Source organism: Panthera leo, chromosome D1 (genome assembly GCF_018350215.1).
Source record: "Panthera leo isolate Ple1 chromosome D1, P.leo_Ple1_pat1.1, whole genome shotgun sequence".
Lineage (NCBI taxonomy): Eukaryota > Metazoa > Chordata > Mammalia > Carnivora > Felidae > Panthera > Panthera leo.
Window position 1 is genome coordinate 20,247,001 of NC_056688.1, and position 18,787 is coordinate 20,265,787.

Consider the following 18,787-nt stretch of genomic DNA (forward strand, 5'->3'; position numbering starts at 1 on the left):
CTGAGGTGACACACATATGAAAATATCTAGCACAGCACCCATCATAAAGTGGAGGATCCTTGGGACCCCGGGTGGCTCAGTAGGGTAAGCGTCCGGCTGTTGCTTTTGGCTCGGGTCATGACCTCACGGTTCGTGAGTCTGAGCTTCGCGTCAGGCTCTGTGCTGACAGTGCAGAGCCTGCTTGGGATCCTCTCTCTCCCTCTCTCTCTGCCCCTCCCCACCCCTCTCAAAATAAATAAATAAGCTTTTTTTTTTTTTTTTTAATGGAGGGTCCTTTACTTGCAAGGCAACTGTGGCAACTAATCTTTGTAGCCTCGGTTGGGGGCAGTTCCCAGGAAGGGTGACTCCAGCTCAGAGTAGAATGTCCTTCCCGGTAGTAAGAGCCGTCTCAGAGTGGAAGCATTTGTAAGTAGTGACTTCCTGTTGTTTGCTCCAATGGAGGACACAGGATCATCTTTGCAATCTCTAATTCAGGTGGCTATATTCCTGCAAACAGTCTTCCTGCAAACACTTCCTGTCCGTACCAAACACTTGGGCATTTTATGACAGTCTGTCCAACATCTTTCACCATTTCCTTCTCCTCGGCCGGTCTGGTCCCCCCACCAGACTTTGATGCGTGGGGTCTTGGGTCACGAACGGGTCCTTCTCTACCCTCGGAACCAAGCACAGAGGGTTGCTTCACGATGGAAATCGGTTATCGTCTTTTAAAATCCACCCACACCCAAGCCCTTCGAGATCCCAGGGAAAACGACCAGCCGAGAAGAAACTGTTACAAAACCGACCGACCTGGGTCACAGGCATCTCCCTTTATTACGACAGAGGTGACGGTTTGATTTCTTGGTGTCAGGGTGGGACGAGCATCACGGCAGAAATCAGCTTTGCCCGAAACCGCTCTCACTGAACGGATGAACACATTCATCTCCCCGCCTGCCTGTCACCCCGTCCCTGGGGCGGCCCTTATTTCAGAGTCCCTACTGGCCGTGTGATTTGGAAGAGAGGGAAAGTTGACAAATGTGGGTTATGCTTCTTTTAGTCCGAGGCCGCGCTGCCAGCCCAGAAATACGAATGTCTTTTCCTACCTTGCCCGGTGCCTGCGATTTTAACGTCTTGACGGTCAGGCTGCAGGGCCCGGAGACGAGCAGAAGATAACGGGCCAGCACCGTCACGGAAAGGCCTGGAACCAAGGCGTTGACCCCGGTTTGCTTTGAGAAGAGCCAAGGTCTAGAGAAGCTGTTGGGACCTAGCAGGAGCTGGCAACCGCATCCTCTCCCGGAGTACAGGTTCAATCACTTCTTGTTTGCAAAGCTGGGTTCAGCTCTTGTGACAAGGAGCCAGGCACCAAACGGGGGGAAAAAAACGCATGGGTTCGGAATACCGCTTTTACAGCCTCATTATTCCTTCAATAACTAACCACCGAGGGTGGGTCTGCTCTTTGCCACGCGTAGCTCTGTTGTATGTTAAGTGCCCCCCTGTGCTTTCATTTCAGGTGTTTGAGTCCCCGGCCCCGGGGGGGAGCTTAGCCCGCTGCCACTTCATTGCATGAAGTCTGGGTAATTGGCTGCTCACTACGGACAGTGCCAGCCTCTCCCGAGTCGAAGGGAGGGTGAGTCCAAGGAACTTCAGAGCCTTAGTAAGAACATCATCGTTTCACAGACGGAGAAGCTGAACCCTGGATCATGTCACGCCGAGACAGCATCAAGACACTCTCCCACTTTGCACGCACCCCAGTTGGGTCACACATGGGACCCCTGACTTCCTTCTTCCTCAGCCTATAAGCCTTGTGTGTCTAACGCACATCAGCTGAGGTCACGGCCAAGCTTTTCCCAGGTCAGACAATTCAGGTCCGAATCTGCCATTTCCCCAACTCCTGTCAAAGGTGTCTTAGATCCTGCTCTATGTAGCTTCTCAGATGTTTCTTTTCTTTCCTTCTTTCCTTCTTTCTTTCTTTCTTTCTTTCTTTTTCTTTTTTTTTAACGTTTATTTATTTTTGAGACAGAGAGAGACACAGCATGAGCAGGGGAGGGGCAGAGAGAGAGGAAGACACAGAATCCGAAGCAGGCTCCAGGCTCCGAGCTGTCAGCACAGAGCCCGACGCGGGGCTCGAACTCATGAGCCGCGAGATCATGACCTGAGCCGAAGTCGGAAGCTCAACCGACAGAACCACCCAGGCGCCCCATTTCTCAGATGTTTCTTATGTTCAGTGGGGATCCCGCACAGACCTTGCAGCGTCTGGCTCAGTGGGGCCTGAGATTCTGCCTGTCTAACCAGCTCCCTGTGATACCGCTGCTGCTGATGTGAGGACCACACTTTGAGTAGCCGGATGGTTGACCAGCAGAACGGTCTTCCCGGGACGGTTGTGGTTTCAGCGCTGAAAATCCTGTGTGTCCACACCCTGAGAAACCCCGCGATCCTGGGCAAATCAGCGTGGTCCGTCACCGCACATACGAAATCTCAAACCTCCCCAGAGAGGAGAGCAGCCATACCGGGCAAGGATCTTTCATTCAGCGCACACTCAGCGAGCTTCCGGGACAACAGACGACAGGGTGGGGGCAGGGAAGAGGCCAGCTCAGGCCCGTGGGATGCTGCTGCCACTCCTAAGGGGGCTCCAGCTCGTGTGGAGAAGTGGCACAAGCAATGATTCGGGGGCCAGGAGAACTGGCTTCTCGTTCTGGCTCTGCTACTAACTGGGGGACATCCCTTAACCTCTCTGATCCCTCTTCTATAAAATGGAAGCTGCCACTACCTGCCTCACCATGCTGTCATGAAGAGCTAATGTATGCAGAAAAGCACTGAGCCTGGAAATAAAATAAAATAAAATGTAAAAATATCGCTAAAATCCCACCCCTGTTTTCGGTGTTCATCGGCCAATGAGCGTTTCTTCTGCTCGCCCTGCCTCGGTGACACTGGGCTAGTTAGTGAGGTGCTGGGTAAATCCGCCAAGGCAGAGGAGAAAGGAAGAGAAAGAGGAATTTTAACTCCGTGTGCCCAAGGACGAGCCATTCACCTCCAGAGGGCCAGGGAATGAGTCGGTCAGCATGGCTGGGCTGGCCTTCTCCACTAATGAGGCTAAAAGTTCAGATTAGGCCGGAAGGGAAAGCCTCAGGTTTCCCAAATTATTACAGCACATGGAACATGAAAAATAAGTCCCCAACGTGTAAAAGGGCTGACGACTATAGGCTCCCCACCAACCGGGCGGAAAGCAGAGGGTTTTCAGGGTGTCTGGCCACTTCCCACCTATGCATCTGCTCACTGCACAGCCCTGACCATCCCCTTACAAAGAGAGGGTGTAGTCCTGTTCCAGGAACGACCAACGGTGGTTGGCCTCCTGGGGGGGTAGGGTTTCCAGGCACGCTGGACGGGCTGCTCTATCTGGAAATCTTTCCACCATCTTCTGTTTTGTGCCTAAGATCACCATTTCCTCCTCGGGGTCTTTCTGATGATGAAGAATCCTCATTAAAGATACTCTAGGAAGGGACACCTGGGTGGCTCAGTCGATGAAGCATCTGACTCCTGATTTTTGGCTCGGGGCATGATTTCGCAGTTCCTGAGTTCCAGCCCCGCATCGGGCTCTGCTGCTGACAGCATCGAGCCAGCCTGGGATTCTCTCTCCCTCTCTCTCTGCCCCTCCCCTGCTCACCCTCTCCCAGACCCCTCTCTCTCAAAATAAATAAACTTAAAAAAAAAAAAAAAAAAAAGATGCTCTAGGAAGAGATCAGCTTTTTATTTTTGTAAGCTTATACTTTATATTCATCAACTTTTTCATTCATAAGTTTGTTATTTATTATTTATTTTTAAATGTTTATTTTAAGAGAGACAGAGTACTAGTGGGGGAGGGGCAGAGGGAGAGGGAGACACAGAATCCGAAGCAGGTGCCAGGCTCTGAACTGTCAGCACAGAGCCCTACGCGGGGCTCGAGCCCACGAACAGTGAGATCATGACCTGAGCCGAAATCAAGAGCTGGAGGTTTAACCGACTAAGCCACCCAGGCTCCCCACTCTGTTTTCTTTCTCTCTCTCTCTCTCTCTCTCTCTCTCTCTCTCTCTCTCTCTCTCTCTGTGCATGTGTCTGTTTCTGTCTCTCCCCGTGTATCTCATCTCTCTCTGTGTGTTTCTGTGTACGTGGTGTCTGTGTCTCTCTCTCATTTGGTGCCAGATCTGACAGCAGGGCATACTGGGCCCAATGAGAGACTGAAAGAGCGAGGAGAAGGTCAGGTTAACGTGGCAGGCGTGTGAGGGACTAGATTCCTCAGGGCTGGGGAAGCGGCAGGACTCCGGGAACAGGGAGGGAGAGGCAGTGGAGCGGAGAGGGTGGTTGTGGAGAGGTGGCCCCGTTTCTGCCTCTTCTCCTTTGAGGAGAGAGAGGGTAAGGCGGGAGCCTGTTGTGCTTGGCCGTTGGCCGAAGCAGCCTGGGGGGATGAAACTCCACCAGAGGGAAGCAGATGGAGAGCAGGCCTCGGCTGGACACCCAGACCCTACCTGCCTGGCCCAAGGATGCATTCGGAGTGGGAATTCTAGGTCTGCAGAAATCTGGGACGCTCTGCTCAGCCCCGTTCAGGGGAGAGGGCTGTCACACTCTCTGTTGTTCAGGTCAGTGGAAAAAACAGACATTTTCCTTCTCACCTTGAGGTTTTCCTGTCCTCCCAAATTTAAAAAGGAAATATAACTCAACACATCTTGAATGTGGGTGCTGGGCGTGCTGCAGTCTAATTCTGGTCAGGACGAAAGACAGCCTGGAAAGTGGGTGGACAAAGGGCTGACACTTCCTTCGGAGGCCACATCCTCAGAGGCCAGGCACACCTTGGTCCCTGAGTGGCCTCCCGTCTGGGCGTCACAACACGGAGGTTACCCACCTGTCTCTTTATTCCCGTCTCCCCTGGATCATTGCTGAAGCAGGAGGCAAACCCAGCTCCAGTCCGTATGACAGAACACCTGACCCCTTGTCTCACTTTGCTGACCTATAAAGTGGGATACTGGGGGCGCCTGGGTGGCTCAGTCGGTTAAGAGTCTGTCTCTTGATTTCAGCTCAGGTCATGATCTCATGGCTCATGAGTCCGAGCCCTGTGTCGGGCTCTGTACTGGCGGTGTGGAGCCTCCTTGGGATTCTCTCTTTTTCTCTTTCTTTCTCTCTTTCTGCCCCTCCCTTGCTCACATACTCTGTCAAACTAAAAACTAAACACGAAAAAATAAGAATAATAAAATGGGGATAATAATATCTGCCTCACAGCTTGTTAGGAGGATCCAAGAAACCACTCGTATGGAAGTCCCTAGCACAATGCCTAGTACGTAGTTGATGCTCAATAAGACACCACCTGACGGCGAATGCAGAAATGAGGCACCCAGTGTCTGCCCGGCGGGGGCAGCCCACGTTGGCACAGGCATTCGGGAGCACGTAGCGGCGAGGACAGAGCCTGGGGAAAGAGGGGCTTCGCGCTGAGCTACTGTCTCAGCAACCTGCACACAGGGTGCCAGGTGGGGTAAGGAAGGGCACCTCTTGCCCAGGGTTACGTGACGCAAACATTACTCTCCCAGGGCGGCTGCACGCAGTTAGCGGGGGGCACAGATGGGGTCTGTGCACCTGTTGGGGTCCCGGAGCAGGGACTCATTCCCCAGAGGACATCTGGGGACTTGTCTGCATGGGGGAGGAGCAGCAGTGGCCGGAGCTCCACAGGCTGGCCCTGCCGGCCCGGTGTCAGCTGACTTCAAGCAGAATATACCCACATCGGCCAAATCCCCATGGGCCGACCCTCCCCCAGCAAGGACAGTCACGGTCATCACCACGGCCATTGGATTCCTTTGTCCCAAGCAGGGCGCTGAGATTCTTTATATGCACGACCTCGGGTAACTGTCTACAAACCTGTGACATCGTCACTAGGTGCGCTGGCCGGGGAGAAAAGTAAGGGCAGGAAGGTGAGGGTCACGTGATGGGGAGGTGGCCGAGCAGGGCTTCAAAGCTGGGGTCTGAGGAGCCCGGGGCCCTGGCTCTTACTGAAGTCGCCGCACTGCTGGTCCTTCCATGCTTCCCCCGCTCTTCCCTTGAAGAGTGATTGGAAATAATTGGAACTGTCACTGGAAGTAATGAGAAGTGACAGAGGCTGGGTTAGAGGCTTACTGCTCCCAGTCTGAACGATCCCGACAAAGCCCAGCCTAAATTTAAACAATGAAGTCACAAGGCAATTTCCCCCCCTCTGAGATCTGATTGCCCCGCCCTCCAACCAGAAAAGTAAGACTATGACGGGAGCCGAGTCTCTGCTCAATACAATGGATTTCTCTTGGAACAAAAAGTCCTTCTTGGCTTGATCCTATGTGCTTTCCATGTGGACAAATACCAATTACAGCCGTGGGTGAACAGACCTCTGCTCTTAATCACGAGATCCAAATTCATCGATGTATTTCTTTCTCTTTTTCTTTCCTTTTTTTTTTTTTTTTTCTAACATCCCCCGAAGGATGAGGCAATAGAGGCAGCTAGGGAGCTGGCAGGCTGTGATGAAGGATGAGACCATAATCTTCAATAGGCAAGGACATCAGGAAGTTCAATCCCTCCAGGAAGCACCTGGCCGAATGCCAAGGACACACACCACTTAAGTATCCTTTCTGATGATGATGGGGGGGATCCATCACACCCCCCACCCACCCCCGAGCTGTTTATTTAGCACCAACCTCAGGATGTGTTAGTGCTGTGAAAGACAGCTGGCCCAGTCCCTGAAGACCTACACGAGAAGAAATACCCTCTTTCCACAAGACAGCTCATAATAAAGTTCCTTTCCTCCTTGGGACTCCTAGAAATCTTGGTACTTTCCTCGACAAGAGCGCTTTCATATATCGGTAATTCCTCGTTTATGCCTATTTCGCCCCCACTGGCCTGAGTTCTTAGGCGGTGGAAACCGTGGCTTTCTCATATCCCGGGGTCTGAGAGCCTACTACGGGACCTGAATCCACGAGGTGCCTCCCTTCTACCTCCCTCGCTGTGTCACTTCAGAAAAACCTCCAAAATCCCCCCACTGGCTGGGGAGCCATTCTGAAGATCGTTGCCCATTTTCTCTTCCCCGCTTCCCCGTGGGCGCAAGGGAGACTGCTTTCTCCCCTGCCTCCTACTGAAACAAAGCAGCTTTCAGTCTTATCACTCCCAGACTCTGGCTGATGCGGGACACACAGGGATCCAACGGACGGCCACTAACAAAATAAAGGTTGTTTGATTTCAGCATTCCTTCCCATTTTGATCTATATGGTGCCAAAGGAAATAAGCTTTTGTTTTTCTGGAATCCAGATACTTAGGAAGTTCAGATAACCAGATTTTTTGTTTGTTTGTTTTTTGGTACAGTCTGCATTCTTTTTTGGAAGGGGAGGCAAAGAAGTCAAAACTGCTGAAAACAGGGATTTAACTAGAAAAGCCACACATAGGGCGAGTCATACCCAATCATTCACCTTCACCACCCATAGCCACAGGACCGTGTGCTAAAGACGATAGTTCACGAATCTGACCCCGAAGCAGGGCAAGGTCTCTTGAATACTAACTACCTCGATATTAATTTGAAAAACCTTGGATAACTAACTACAAGAGTCTTCTGCTTAATCAGAAGAGCTAGTAATCCATGTGAGACATACACAGGAATGCTAAATCATAAACAATAGTCATATTAACCCAACCCACACAAGCCAGATTAACCATTTGGATGGAATAGGGGAAGGGGGTAAGTGATAAATGTCCTAACTGTATTTTCCACCATAGGGTTTGTCCTCTGGCATCCTGTAAATGAAGCCTCTGCTTCTTGGTAATATATTCTTGATTCTAGAATATTTCTGTCCCTCCTGGTAAATGAAAAGCAAATGGTCTCTGGAATCTGAAGTGCTGGGTTGCTATCTGGCTCAACTATTTACTAACAGGGTAGGCTTGAGAAACTTACTTGAATTCTCTAAGCCTCAGTTTATTTATCTGTAAAATGGCGTAATAATGACATTTGCCCTCAAAGAGTGATTTAGGGATGAGGTAAAGTATGTTAATAAACTTTGTAAATTGCTCAACCTTGTACGATTGTTAGACCTGAATTCTACTGTCATGATAATCTTACCCTTATAATCCTCTCTCAGGTACTACAAGTAACCTAATAATATACAGTTCATATCTCGAAACCTAACCACAAGTTCAAAACCGCGCAAGGAACCCGTTAAGCCACACACTTAATAGATCACTTTATTATATGTGAATTACACCTTATTTTTAATGCTTAATGCTTGCAAATAGTTTCACACAATAGACCCTCTATGCAGAAGTTTACTCTGGTGTCCACGCCGGGGGCTGTTTTGTAGGTAACTCTGTTTAGGGTGAGGTCATGTAGGTGATTATTTGAGTTACTAACCTTCTGGGGCATAGGATTCTAACCACCCATCCTGACCTTGAATGACCTTCCCTCCCTCGTTAACAGTGCCACAGTGCACTTCTATGGTGAAGTCTCTACTGCTCTCTTCGCATTAGGCAGAATGCCCTTCTGGATTTATAATCATATGCAACCAACTGCCATGAGTGGACAGTGCGTGAAAAAAATCAGAAACGCATGCCAACACCCATGTGTTCCCAAACCCCAACCGCATTTAGACCAGCCAGCAAATTCTCAGAATTAAAAAAAAAAAAAAACCACAGAGAATGTTAATGATGTACAGAAACTTAGAGATAACCTTAGTCTAATGATCTCACATCACAGAAGAAGAAACTGAGGTTCAAAGTGGTAGAATTCACCCAGAATAACCTGGCAGAATTATGAAGGCGCCAGAGCTACTGGTTTTCCAATCTATTCCTTGTAAACACACACACACACACACACACACACACACACACACACACACACCCTCTTTGGGACTATGGGTATAATTCTCTTTTTCTGAACACACCAGACATTCTACAAGGCACTGCAGAAGTTTCCAGGATTTCCACTTATGATGGCTAAATTGGAATGTTACGACATCTGCCCTATTTTTCAGGCAATTTCTCAACACAAAAACCAATGCCAATTAATCAGCACGTAGCACATTTCACTGAAGCATCCGAAGCGCAGTTGTGATCTTGGAGCTTAACTACATGAGCTGAAAAGGAAGGAGAGACCTTTTCTATTTCAAGAATGTGTGATAGAACAGATTATGGAATCAGGATTCCAGTCTTGGCCTTTCTATGAAGCTAGCTGTTTGACTTCAGCTGAGTCTTTCTGAACTCTGGTTCCTCCTTCACCATAAGAAAAGGAGTAGGTTTAGATCAAGGATTTACTCGGTCCCGAGGAAGGGCATTAGGACGTCCACGAATCCCTAGAGGTTACAGGCAAAATTCAACGTATATACGCCTTTTTCTAAGAAATGGTTTCATGGGTTTCATCCGATTCTCAGTGGGGTCTGCAATTCCACAATTCTGTGTATATTTTTTTTTCAAGTGGTACTAGTCCCATTTGCATGAATGGACAAGAAAGCACAAAGGCAAAGCTGAGTTAAAACTGGGCTCCTCACAATTGTGTCCTTCCACAGTCAGAGTGACCATCCTCCAATCTTTCACCTCTCTTGACCTTGAATGTTCCAAAAATCCAACTCTCTTAACAAACGGTCCACAGCTTTTAGTCTACGCAAGGTACTGAAAGTGGTACATGGATAAAGGAGACGCTGGACCTGCCTGCGTGGAGCTTACGCTCTCACCGGGGCAAAGACAAGCCTCCGGATCACTATCATGCCAAGCAGCCTCACAGACTACTGTGATCCAAAAGAAGGAAAGTGTATCCTGTTGGGGGAAATCATGGAAGGGCATATGGAGGAAGCGGTATTGGGGGTGAGATGTGCGGGGTGAACAAGATTTTGATCTGCTGGGGTAGGGGGAGAATAAGAGGGCATCTCTGGTGGAGGGATTCTCATAGGCCAGAAGAATAGAAACAGAAAGAAGCATGGGGCTTGTGTAGGGCACAGGAAATAATCCAGATTCCCTGTAGAGCTGCCTGGGGTGGGAGGAGAGGGGTTGTGAATGACATTGTGTAAAATCTTCGAATGAGAATGGTGTTGGTACTCAATGTTATAAGCAATGGAGATTTCCAAAGGTTTATGGACGAAGGGAGTAAAATCATAGAATTCTAGGAATTCTGAATGAAAGATCTCTTTACCCCTGTTTTAGGGACAAGAGAGTCAGAACAAGAACCCAGAGAGCTTGCCAGATTCCTAAGTCCAAATTCTTTGCATTATACCAGCTGCCTCACGAGGTCCCTCTGGTAGCAGTGTGTAGGGTGGAGAAGGAAGAGTTCAGGCAGGAGACCAATATGGCAGCCATTACAGGAGTCCAAGTGAGAATTTAAGGTGGAATAAAGAGAACCTGAGCATCAGGGGAGGGAGGCAGTCAGAGCAGGGGCTGGGGCTGGGGGAGGCCATGAAATATCCCTTTTCTCTCCTCCACGAAGCTCAGAGCACTACGTGTTCATTCACATCAGAGGGGTGTGGCATTTGATTTCACTCACCGGCAGGTCCAGAGTCAACCGGTCCATCCTTGCTCAGCTTATGAACTCTTAGCCCTCCCAACTCCCCTTCAGTGCTGTGCATTCTCTAGAGAAAAGAGGCCAGAAATCACGCCGGCAGTGATCATAAGCAGCCCTGGAACTGTTCCTTTAAGGGACCGGTAGACGATTTTAGGATTCAGGCAACTCTGAGGGTTTTCTTTCTGGCTTTGCTAGAGTGCCAGGCATACCATGGCTCAAAACCACTTAGCAAATGAGGTTCATCCAGCCCACAGGAGTGCTTCCCTGGGGGCTTCTGACCCATGCAGGAATGTCTGGCATAGAGGGGTCCCTTCCAGTGTTTTTCCCTTCAGTGGCCGGTCTCTGGATCACCAGCATCACCTCAGGTCTGTTGCTTTGTCCCCTGCCCAGACCCGTCAGCTCATCAGCTCTGTGACGGGCTCATCTTTCTTGAACTGGGATGTCAGGAGTCTGAGTACGTCTGACCAAGAACATAGGTGTGACAAAAGCTGGATAGTGTGAATGGCAAACATCCAGTTGTGCAGAATGCTAAGTCTATAGTCTACTTTTTCCCTTCTACGTTGGCCTTTCATTTGCACCAGTTTTATAAAGACAGAACCAACAAGGGAATCATGAGAAGCAGCTTCTAGGAGAAAGAAAGTCTCAACCCAACAGATTATTTTCTTGCCAGAGGAACGGCCACACGTAACAGGCGTGCAGTAAAGAGGGGACAGTGAATCAGTGACATCTTTTTGATGCTTGTCTTATCAGTTCCTCTTTCTCATGAACCAAGAGGATGACGATCCTCGAGGCCAGCCAGTTGATTTCAACGGACCACGTGGGACAGTCACTTTTCACTTTCCACCGTAAACCGTGCCCAAACAGTGCTGGTATGGAGCAGGTGTTCAGACAGGCTTAGCTTAGTTTTCTCTCCCTTCCCCAGACTCCTCACTGGCAGACTCGCTCTGACACCTCAGGCTTCATGACGAGGGCTAAACTGGATTTCGCTACAAACAACACCTTCAAGTCCTTCTGTCGCGAAAGAAGGCTGTACTCACTGCGGTTTAGCAAGCCACCTCTTGAGGCAAACAACCTACATTCAAGCCCCATCTCCGTAAGTTCACTACGAGCTTACAGCCTCAAGCAAGTTCTCTGACCTCTTTACACCTTGATTTCCATTAAAACGGGGATAATGACAGTGGGTAGCCAATAAGATTGGTGTGAAGGATAAATGAGTTAACAAGGTGGTGCATATCAAGCACGCGGGGTAAGTACTTAAAGAACTCCAGCTGCTTTTCATAAGGGAGCTCTGAAGTTTGAGTCTACTGAACATCTGGTGATTCATAGCTTCGGGCTAGGGGCCAGTAAAGGGGACCAAGGTGCCATCCAGATACACCAGCTGTGCACCGAAGCAGCACTGCAAGACTCGGCCAAGTATCAAGGACAACACAGTGGTTCCCCACCTGCCCTACTTGAGCAATAGTTTAGGCTAATCCACCTTCTTTATTCCTCTAACCTGGGTGATTATTGGCCCGAGGCTGGCCTCCAAAGGCCTGCACGTGGCCTCCTGGGTTTGTACGTTTAAAAACAAAAGAGAGGGGCGCCTGGGTGGCTCAAGTCCATGCAGTGTCTGACTTCGGCTCAGGTCATGATCTCAGTCCGTGAGTTCGAGCCCCGCGTCGGGCTCTGTGCTGACGGCTCAGAGCCCGGAGCCTTCTTTGGATTCTGTGTCTCCCTCTCTCTCTGCCCCTCCCCTGCTCATGCTCTGTCTCTGTCTCAAAAATAAACAAAAACATTAAAAAAAATTTTTTTAAACAAAAGAGAGACAGAGAGCTCTAGCCATCTGAGTCAGGGTGGCTGTTTTGTGCCTCTTCACTTCGGTTTGGGTTTGGTTTTTCTATTTCTAGACATCAGGCCCTGTCGCCCTCCGGTGTTTCAGGCTGTCGGAGCTACGTGGGGATTTAGGAACCATCTAATGGGCTTGTTTCGGAGCCAAGGAAACCGAAGCCCTGGGTAGTGAGTAAAGTTGCTCGAGATCACCCAGCTAGTCAGCTCAAAGTCAGGACTCGTTCTGTCGGGAGGTCCGGTGTCCCAGGCCGCGCGCGCTCTACCAAACCCAGCTGGGTTCGGTTTCCTGAACCCTGGCTAACTTTTCTGTCCTGTCCCCAGGGATCCCCACCTTCCCTGGTGCACACCACGACTTTTCTTCAGCTCAGCTCCTGCCTGCCCCTGGCGCCTCAGACACTCCTGGTCTTCCTGTCCGCTCTTGCCCACACACATCCTTGATGGGAACTGTCCTGCCCTGTCCTGCAAACCTGACTGCTTCCAGCCCAAGTGCGTCTGCGCCTTAGGGCCTGTGAGGTTTCAGGAGCCCGGCCTGGGTGACATCCAGATGGACACCGGGAAAGCTCTTCTTTGCCCCAGAACCTGTTCCTCTCTGTTCTTCTCTTCCCACTCCATTTTCCTCTGTCTTCCCGACTCTCTGTCGCTCAATCTCCCTCCGTCTTCCTCCTCTGCTTCCTATCCCCCCTTCTCCTCTTTTCTCTCTAGCTCCCAGCCCGGTCCCCTTGTCCCTCTTCTCTCCCTCCGTCCTCACTTTCCCGTTCCTGGTCCCGCCTGCGCTCTGCCCCTTTCCCTCTCCTCCTTTTCGTCCCCGCACCCTCCCCCGTCTCTTCCTCCACTCCCTTCCTCTCACCCTTCCACACATCTGTTTCTAATCTGAGCCCTCGAGGCGCCCGTTTGAAACAAAAAAGCTCCCCCCACCCTCAGGAACCTGGCACAAAAATTCCTGAATAAACCTTCCTCCCTCCTCCGATCCTCCCGCGTCCCCAGATACTCCTGAAACTGACCACCAGCCCTCCCCCCCCCAACCCTCCGCATCAGACGGTTCACGCCCAAAGTCCCCCCGGAGACGCGCCCCCCCCCGCCCCCCGCCCCCGGCCCCCAGCCCGCTCCCGGGCCCAGATGTGCGAGCCGCTGGCGATGGCCGACCGGGCGGGTCTCCGCGGCCAGATGTGTGCCCCCGCCCCCCAACCCCGCGCGGCGAGCGGGGACCCGGGCGCCCGCGCTCCCCGGGGGCCGCGGGGACGGCCTTGCGGAGCTGGCCCGCGCTCGCGAGCACTCACCTAGGCAGAGGAGGAGGAGGAGGAGGCTCATCCCGACGCCCCGGGCGCGGGCGCTCCCGCGCTCAGCCGCTGCTGGGCTCCGGGCCGGCGGGGCGCAGCCGACGGACCTCGGGCGAGCCGGGCGCGGCGCCTCGGGGTGCGCGCGGGGCGGCCGCAGCCATGTGCCGGCGCGGGAGCCGTCCCCGCGCCCGGTCCCCGCGCCCCCCGCCACCCCCCCGGCGCCGAGGGGCAGCTCGCGCCCGGACGGGAGCGGGGACCAGGGTCGGGGAGGACAGGGCCAGGCGGGAAGACGCTACCGCTCCGCCGAACACTTTTCCCTGTTAGGAAAGAAAAAAGAAGTGAAGAAAGGGGGGTGGGGGGGAAGAGTGAGCTGGAACCACATGGTCGCCTCCCACCGGCAGCCCCTCCCTCGCCCGCGCCCCCCCCCCTCCGCCCCGCGCCCCCCCCCCCTCCGCCCCGCGCCCGCCCTCGCGCAGCCGGGCCCGCCGCCGGGGCCGGGAGGGCAGGGGGCCGGGCCGCACCGACCCGCGCGGGGGATCGGCTGAGGCCTGGCCGCGCGTCTCCGGCTCCGTTCTCACTTTGTGCCTCTCTCCACTTCTCCCTGGCATCTCGTTTTCTCGCCCCCACTCACCCTCTGTGCTTCCAACTCTCTCCCTCATCTGCCCTCCCTCCCGCCACCGTCTCTCTCTCTCTCTCTCTTCATTTCTCTCCCATTTACATTCTTCTGGCCGCTCCCCTCTCACCTCCTCCCTCCTCTCCCTTCTTCCCTCGCTCCTTCTCTCCTCTGCTCGGCCCTCCCTGTCTGGCTGCGTCGTAGGAAAGCGCAGGCTGACCATAAGGACGGTTAGGCGTGGAAGGGACTGCGACGGTCCGGCAGCCCTCCGCTGGCTGCTCCCTGCCTGCTTGGGAACCCCAGCCACCCTTCGCCTGGCCCTCCCTTGGCCTTTCGCATTCGCGCTCTCTCTCTCTCTCTTTCTGCTGTCAGTATTTACAGCAGCCCATCCTCAGATCCCCCCGGGGGAGGGGGCCGTCCAGACCTCAGTGGAACTGGTCCATTAGGAAGCACTGCACGTGGCTCTGGCCCAAATAGGCATCACTCCCTTTCAGAAAGAAAAGGCAGAAGGCGTGCAATTCCCTCCTGCCAGGGCCAGGCTCCTGGGCCCCAGGGACCCGCCTGCCGGCCAGTGGCACAGGTGGGAGCTGGCCTAAGGGAGGGAGAGGTCTGCCCTAGAGGGCCCTGGAGCATAGAGGATACTAGAGGAAAGGGCAGTAGGGGCCGCGCTCGGGTCTCCACTGCCTGGAGCACGAGGTGTGGTACACGCCCCTCCTGGGCTCTGGGAAACCGTGGAAATGCACTCTCTAGTCCCCAGACTCTGGATGTTCCTGGAGCAGTGACTTCTCTTTCAGCCACATTGAGGCATGAGGACCTGCTCGTCTCCAGCCTCACCGGTGTCTATGAGTGAGAGTTGGGCCCCGCCCCCCGCCCCACGCTGAGAAGTTGGGGATGCTTTCGAAGAGATGAACCCCTCCAGGCCTATTAGGCTTGCCTGATCGCACATTTGCCCCATTTTTCCAGGCCTCTCTCTAGGAGTCTTAGATCCCAGGAGCTGTATAGTACCCTCTAGTCTTCCTGGTCCTAAGGAAAACCAACCCATTTCATAGACGAGGAAAGCAGAGGCTTGGAGAGGTAGGGGACTATCACCACGTCGCTCAGAAGGGAGGGTCAAGGCAGGGGCTGTCGTGGCGGCTTTGGGATCAGCTGTAAGTTCCTTTAGAATGCCAATGTTTATCTGTGTTGTCTCTGCTTCTTCAGTAACTATTCATCTACTGTGCACCAGGTGCGTTTTTTAGGGTGAGGACACAAAGTGAGTAGAACTTGGTTATTGACATTTTTTCAATATTTGGAACTAACGTCAGGGCACCGACTACAGACCAGGAATTATGTTAATTATTTAACATTTGTCTTTGCATTTAATTCTTAGAGCAATGCTAAGAGATAGGCGTTTTTAAAAAAAAATGTTTATTTGCTTTTGAGAGAGAGAGAGAGCAAGTGTGAGTGGGGAAGGGGTGGAGAGACAGAGAGAGAGAGAGACAGAGAGACAGAGAGAGAGAATCCTAAGCAGGCTCCATGCCATCAGTGCAGAGCCCCACGGGGGGCTTGATCTCACAAATGAGATCATGACCTGAGGGGAAAGCAAGAGTTGGACGCTTACCTGACTGAGCCACCCAGGTGCCAGGAAGAGGCATTTTTAACTCCATCTTAATGATGAGGAAACCAGAAACTAGAGAGATTAATATTATGCCTCATATCACAAAATATTAAAACCTCTCTCTTTTATTAATATTCTAACTTAATATTCTTTTTTTTTTTTAATGTTTGTTTATTTTTGAGAGAGATAGAGACAGAGCATGAGAGGGGGAGGGGCAGAGGGAGAGGGAGACCAGAATCCAAAGCAGGCTCCGGGCTCTGGGCTGTCAGCACAGAGCCCGACGCGGGGCCCGAACTCACAAACTGTGAGATCGTGACCTGAACTGAAGTCGGACGCTCAACCGACTGAGCCACCCAGGCGCCCCTCTAATTTAATAATCTAAAATATTATTATTTTATATTATAGAAGATTTAAAAGCTCTCTGACTCTGAGTAGTTTTACCTTCCATTTTATACTTCTGGTTCAATAGGAGAAATCAAAATATTCACAACTATAATTCACATGGGAATGTGTTGAAACAAGGTTTATTCTTAAAGGCTGACAAAGGTGAGAGGGAAAATAGAGAAGGTGGCTTTTTGTTATTTCTGCTTTAAAATTTTATTTAGTATTTGGAATAATTTCAGGCTTACAGAAAAGTTGCGAGAACAGCACAAAGAATTCTTGGGTACCCTTCACCCAGATTCCTCCTTTTTATTTCTTTCTAAGGGAGGTATTTTTGCAAAGGTTTTAAAGCCCCATTTCTAATCCCCCTACCACTGTGGCCTTTCTCCTGAACCTTGTGACACCATTTATTGCTTAAGGGCTGGTGTGCACAGGACAGATGTGTGTGGGTGTAAGCATGCGTGTGTTTAAACCTACATTGCTCAAGCTGGAAGGTAACAAGACTTCACTCCAAGACATGAGTCATCAGCAAAGGAAATGGATCGCCTGGGCTGAGATTAGGTCATAAACACTCGGTTTTCCCAGGTCCAAAGTCTTATAACCAGTAGATATTTGGCATATGTTCCTTGGAAAGAGGCTTTGTGTCCCTGAAGATGACTGTCCCTTTACCTGAAGGCTCTTGTCTACTATCCCACATCTGTGGGCCCCAAGTGGACAGTGCCTTGGGATGGTTCATAACTCAGCAGCCCATTGCGTACCTATGCCATAGCCCACGCTGGCCCAGCTGGGTGCCATGGGAATCGAAAGAGCTATGTGGCAGTCCTTACCCTAAATGGACCTCTCCGTCCCGTGGGAGAGGAAAAGTCAACATGTGAACTGTTTCAGCAACAATATGAGAAAGCTATGTAGTTAAGTGCCTGAATAAATTACCCTGACAGTAAGAAACACTGGGCATTCCAAGAAAGGAGGGAGCACAGTAGGCTGGGTGGTGGCGAAGTTTCCCTGGGAGAACAACGCTGGAGTCAAGCCTTGGGGGATGATGAATAGAATAGAATTTCATTAGATGAGAAGACCTGAGGAGGACCATGGGGGGGGGGAACATTTCTAGACAATGACGCAGAGGTAGAGTTTGGTGTACTGGGGGGGGGGGGGGTATTAAATGAAATGAAATACATGAAAGGAAAAACCGAAGGACAAGCGAAGTCCCCTGGAACAGATAGCCTGAAGCAAAAATGGTGGAGTCCTGAATGCGAGGCAAAGGATTCTGGAAACGATTCTGTGGCTTCTCCAGACTCACTGACAAAACTTTTAGCAGAGGGGACTTTGATGAGAACCATATTTTAGGAAACAGATATTGGCAGCTTTTGCCCAGAGGTGATCCCAATGACGGCCAAGGGTGGAGGGTTTCTGCACCCCCTTTCCTATCCATCAGGCTCCCTCCCCCATGCATTATGGTGACAGCTAACATTTTCTCAGTGTTTTCTTCTTCTTTTTTTAATGTTTATTTATTTATTTTGAGAGAGAGAGAGAGGCAGGGAGTGGGGAAGGGTCAGAGAGAGGGAGAGAGAGAATCCCAAGCAGGCTCCGCACTGTCAGCACCGACCGGATGTGGGGCTTGAACCCACGAACCAAGAGATCAGGACCTGAGCTGAACACAAGAGTCGGATGCTTAACCGACTGAGCCACCCAGGTGCCCAGCTCAGTATCTTCTAAAGTGATAACACATGCAGTTTCAAGACAAGTCCCTTATCCTCCCCACTCAATGGGGGAGCCAAGAGCACCACCCTACGTTTCTTTTGTGCAGGAATTTTAATTTTTTTTAAAGCTTATTTATTTGTTTTGAGAGAGAGCGCGCGTGCGCAAGCATGCATGTGCGAAGGGCAGAGAAAGAGGGAAAGAATCCCAAGCAGCCTCCCTCCGAGTTATCAGTGCCCGACACCAGGCTCAAACTCGGATCCACTCAGGAACTGAACCATGAGATCATGATTTGGGGCTGAAATAAAGAGTCGGATGCTTAACGGACTGAGCCACCCAGGCGCCCCTGTACGGGAATTTTAGAACCACCACAGGGTGCATGAAAACATTAAACGAAAAACCTGAAGCAGAGAAACTGATCAGGACTTGTTGCATCACATGGGGAGATCACATGAGGGTTGTGAAACAAGCAAGGAAGATACTTGGAAGAGAGATTACACAGGTCATAGCCAATGGTCATCGTAGTGGGGGGGGGGGATGAAAGAGACACCAAAAATAAGTATAAGTGATCTCATATATTGTTATATATGCTAAGATTAATAACATTTATTTACTGACCTCCTAGTCAATTCCAGGGCTTAGAAACATCATCAATAAGCCCCACAATACCATATTATAATGAGGACAATAAGGTTCGGAGAGATTAAATCAATTGCTTATAGTTCTATGTAAACAACTGAGGCAGGACGTAAAGTCAGAAGACTGAAAGCCCTTATACCTCACTGTCTTTTGATGATACCACTAACGAACTAGGGAAGTCAAGTAAGTTAACTTATCAGGAAGGGAAAGATACATTTGAGACATGGTAACTTTCAGGGGATGGTAAACCATCATTTGTCATCCATCTA

General features: G+C 51.0%; 1 protein-coding gene across 1 annotated transcript in view; it reads right to left on the minus strand.

Annotated features, from left to right (window-relative positions):
- The window catches only part of LOC122199661 (CXADR like membrane protein), a 97,437-nt gene extending 83,729 nt beyond the window's left edge, over positions 1–13,708 (minus strand). Inside the window, 1 exon segment of the mRNA XM_042904915.1 lies at positions 13,594–13,708. Coding sequence (XP_042760849.1) covers positions 13,594–13,624 — 31 coding nt within the window. The 5' untranslated portion in view covers positions 13,625–13,708.
- Between the last annotated feature and the right edge of the window lie 5,079 nt (positions 13,709–18,787).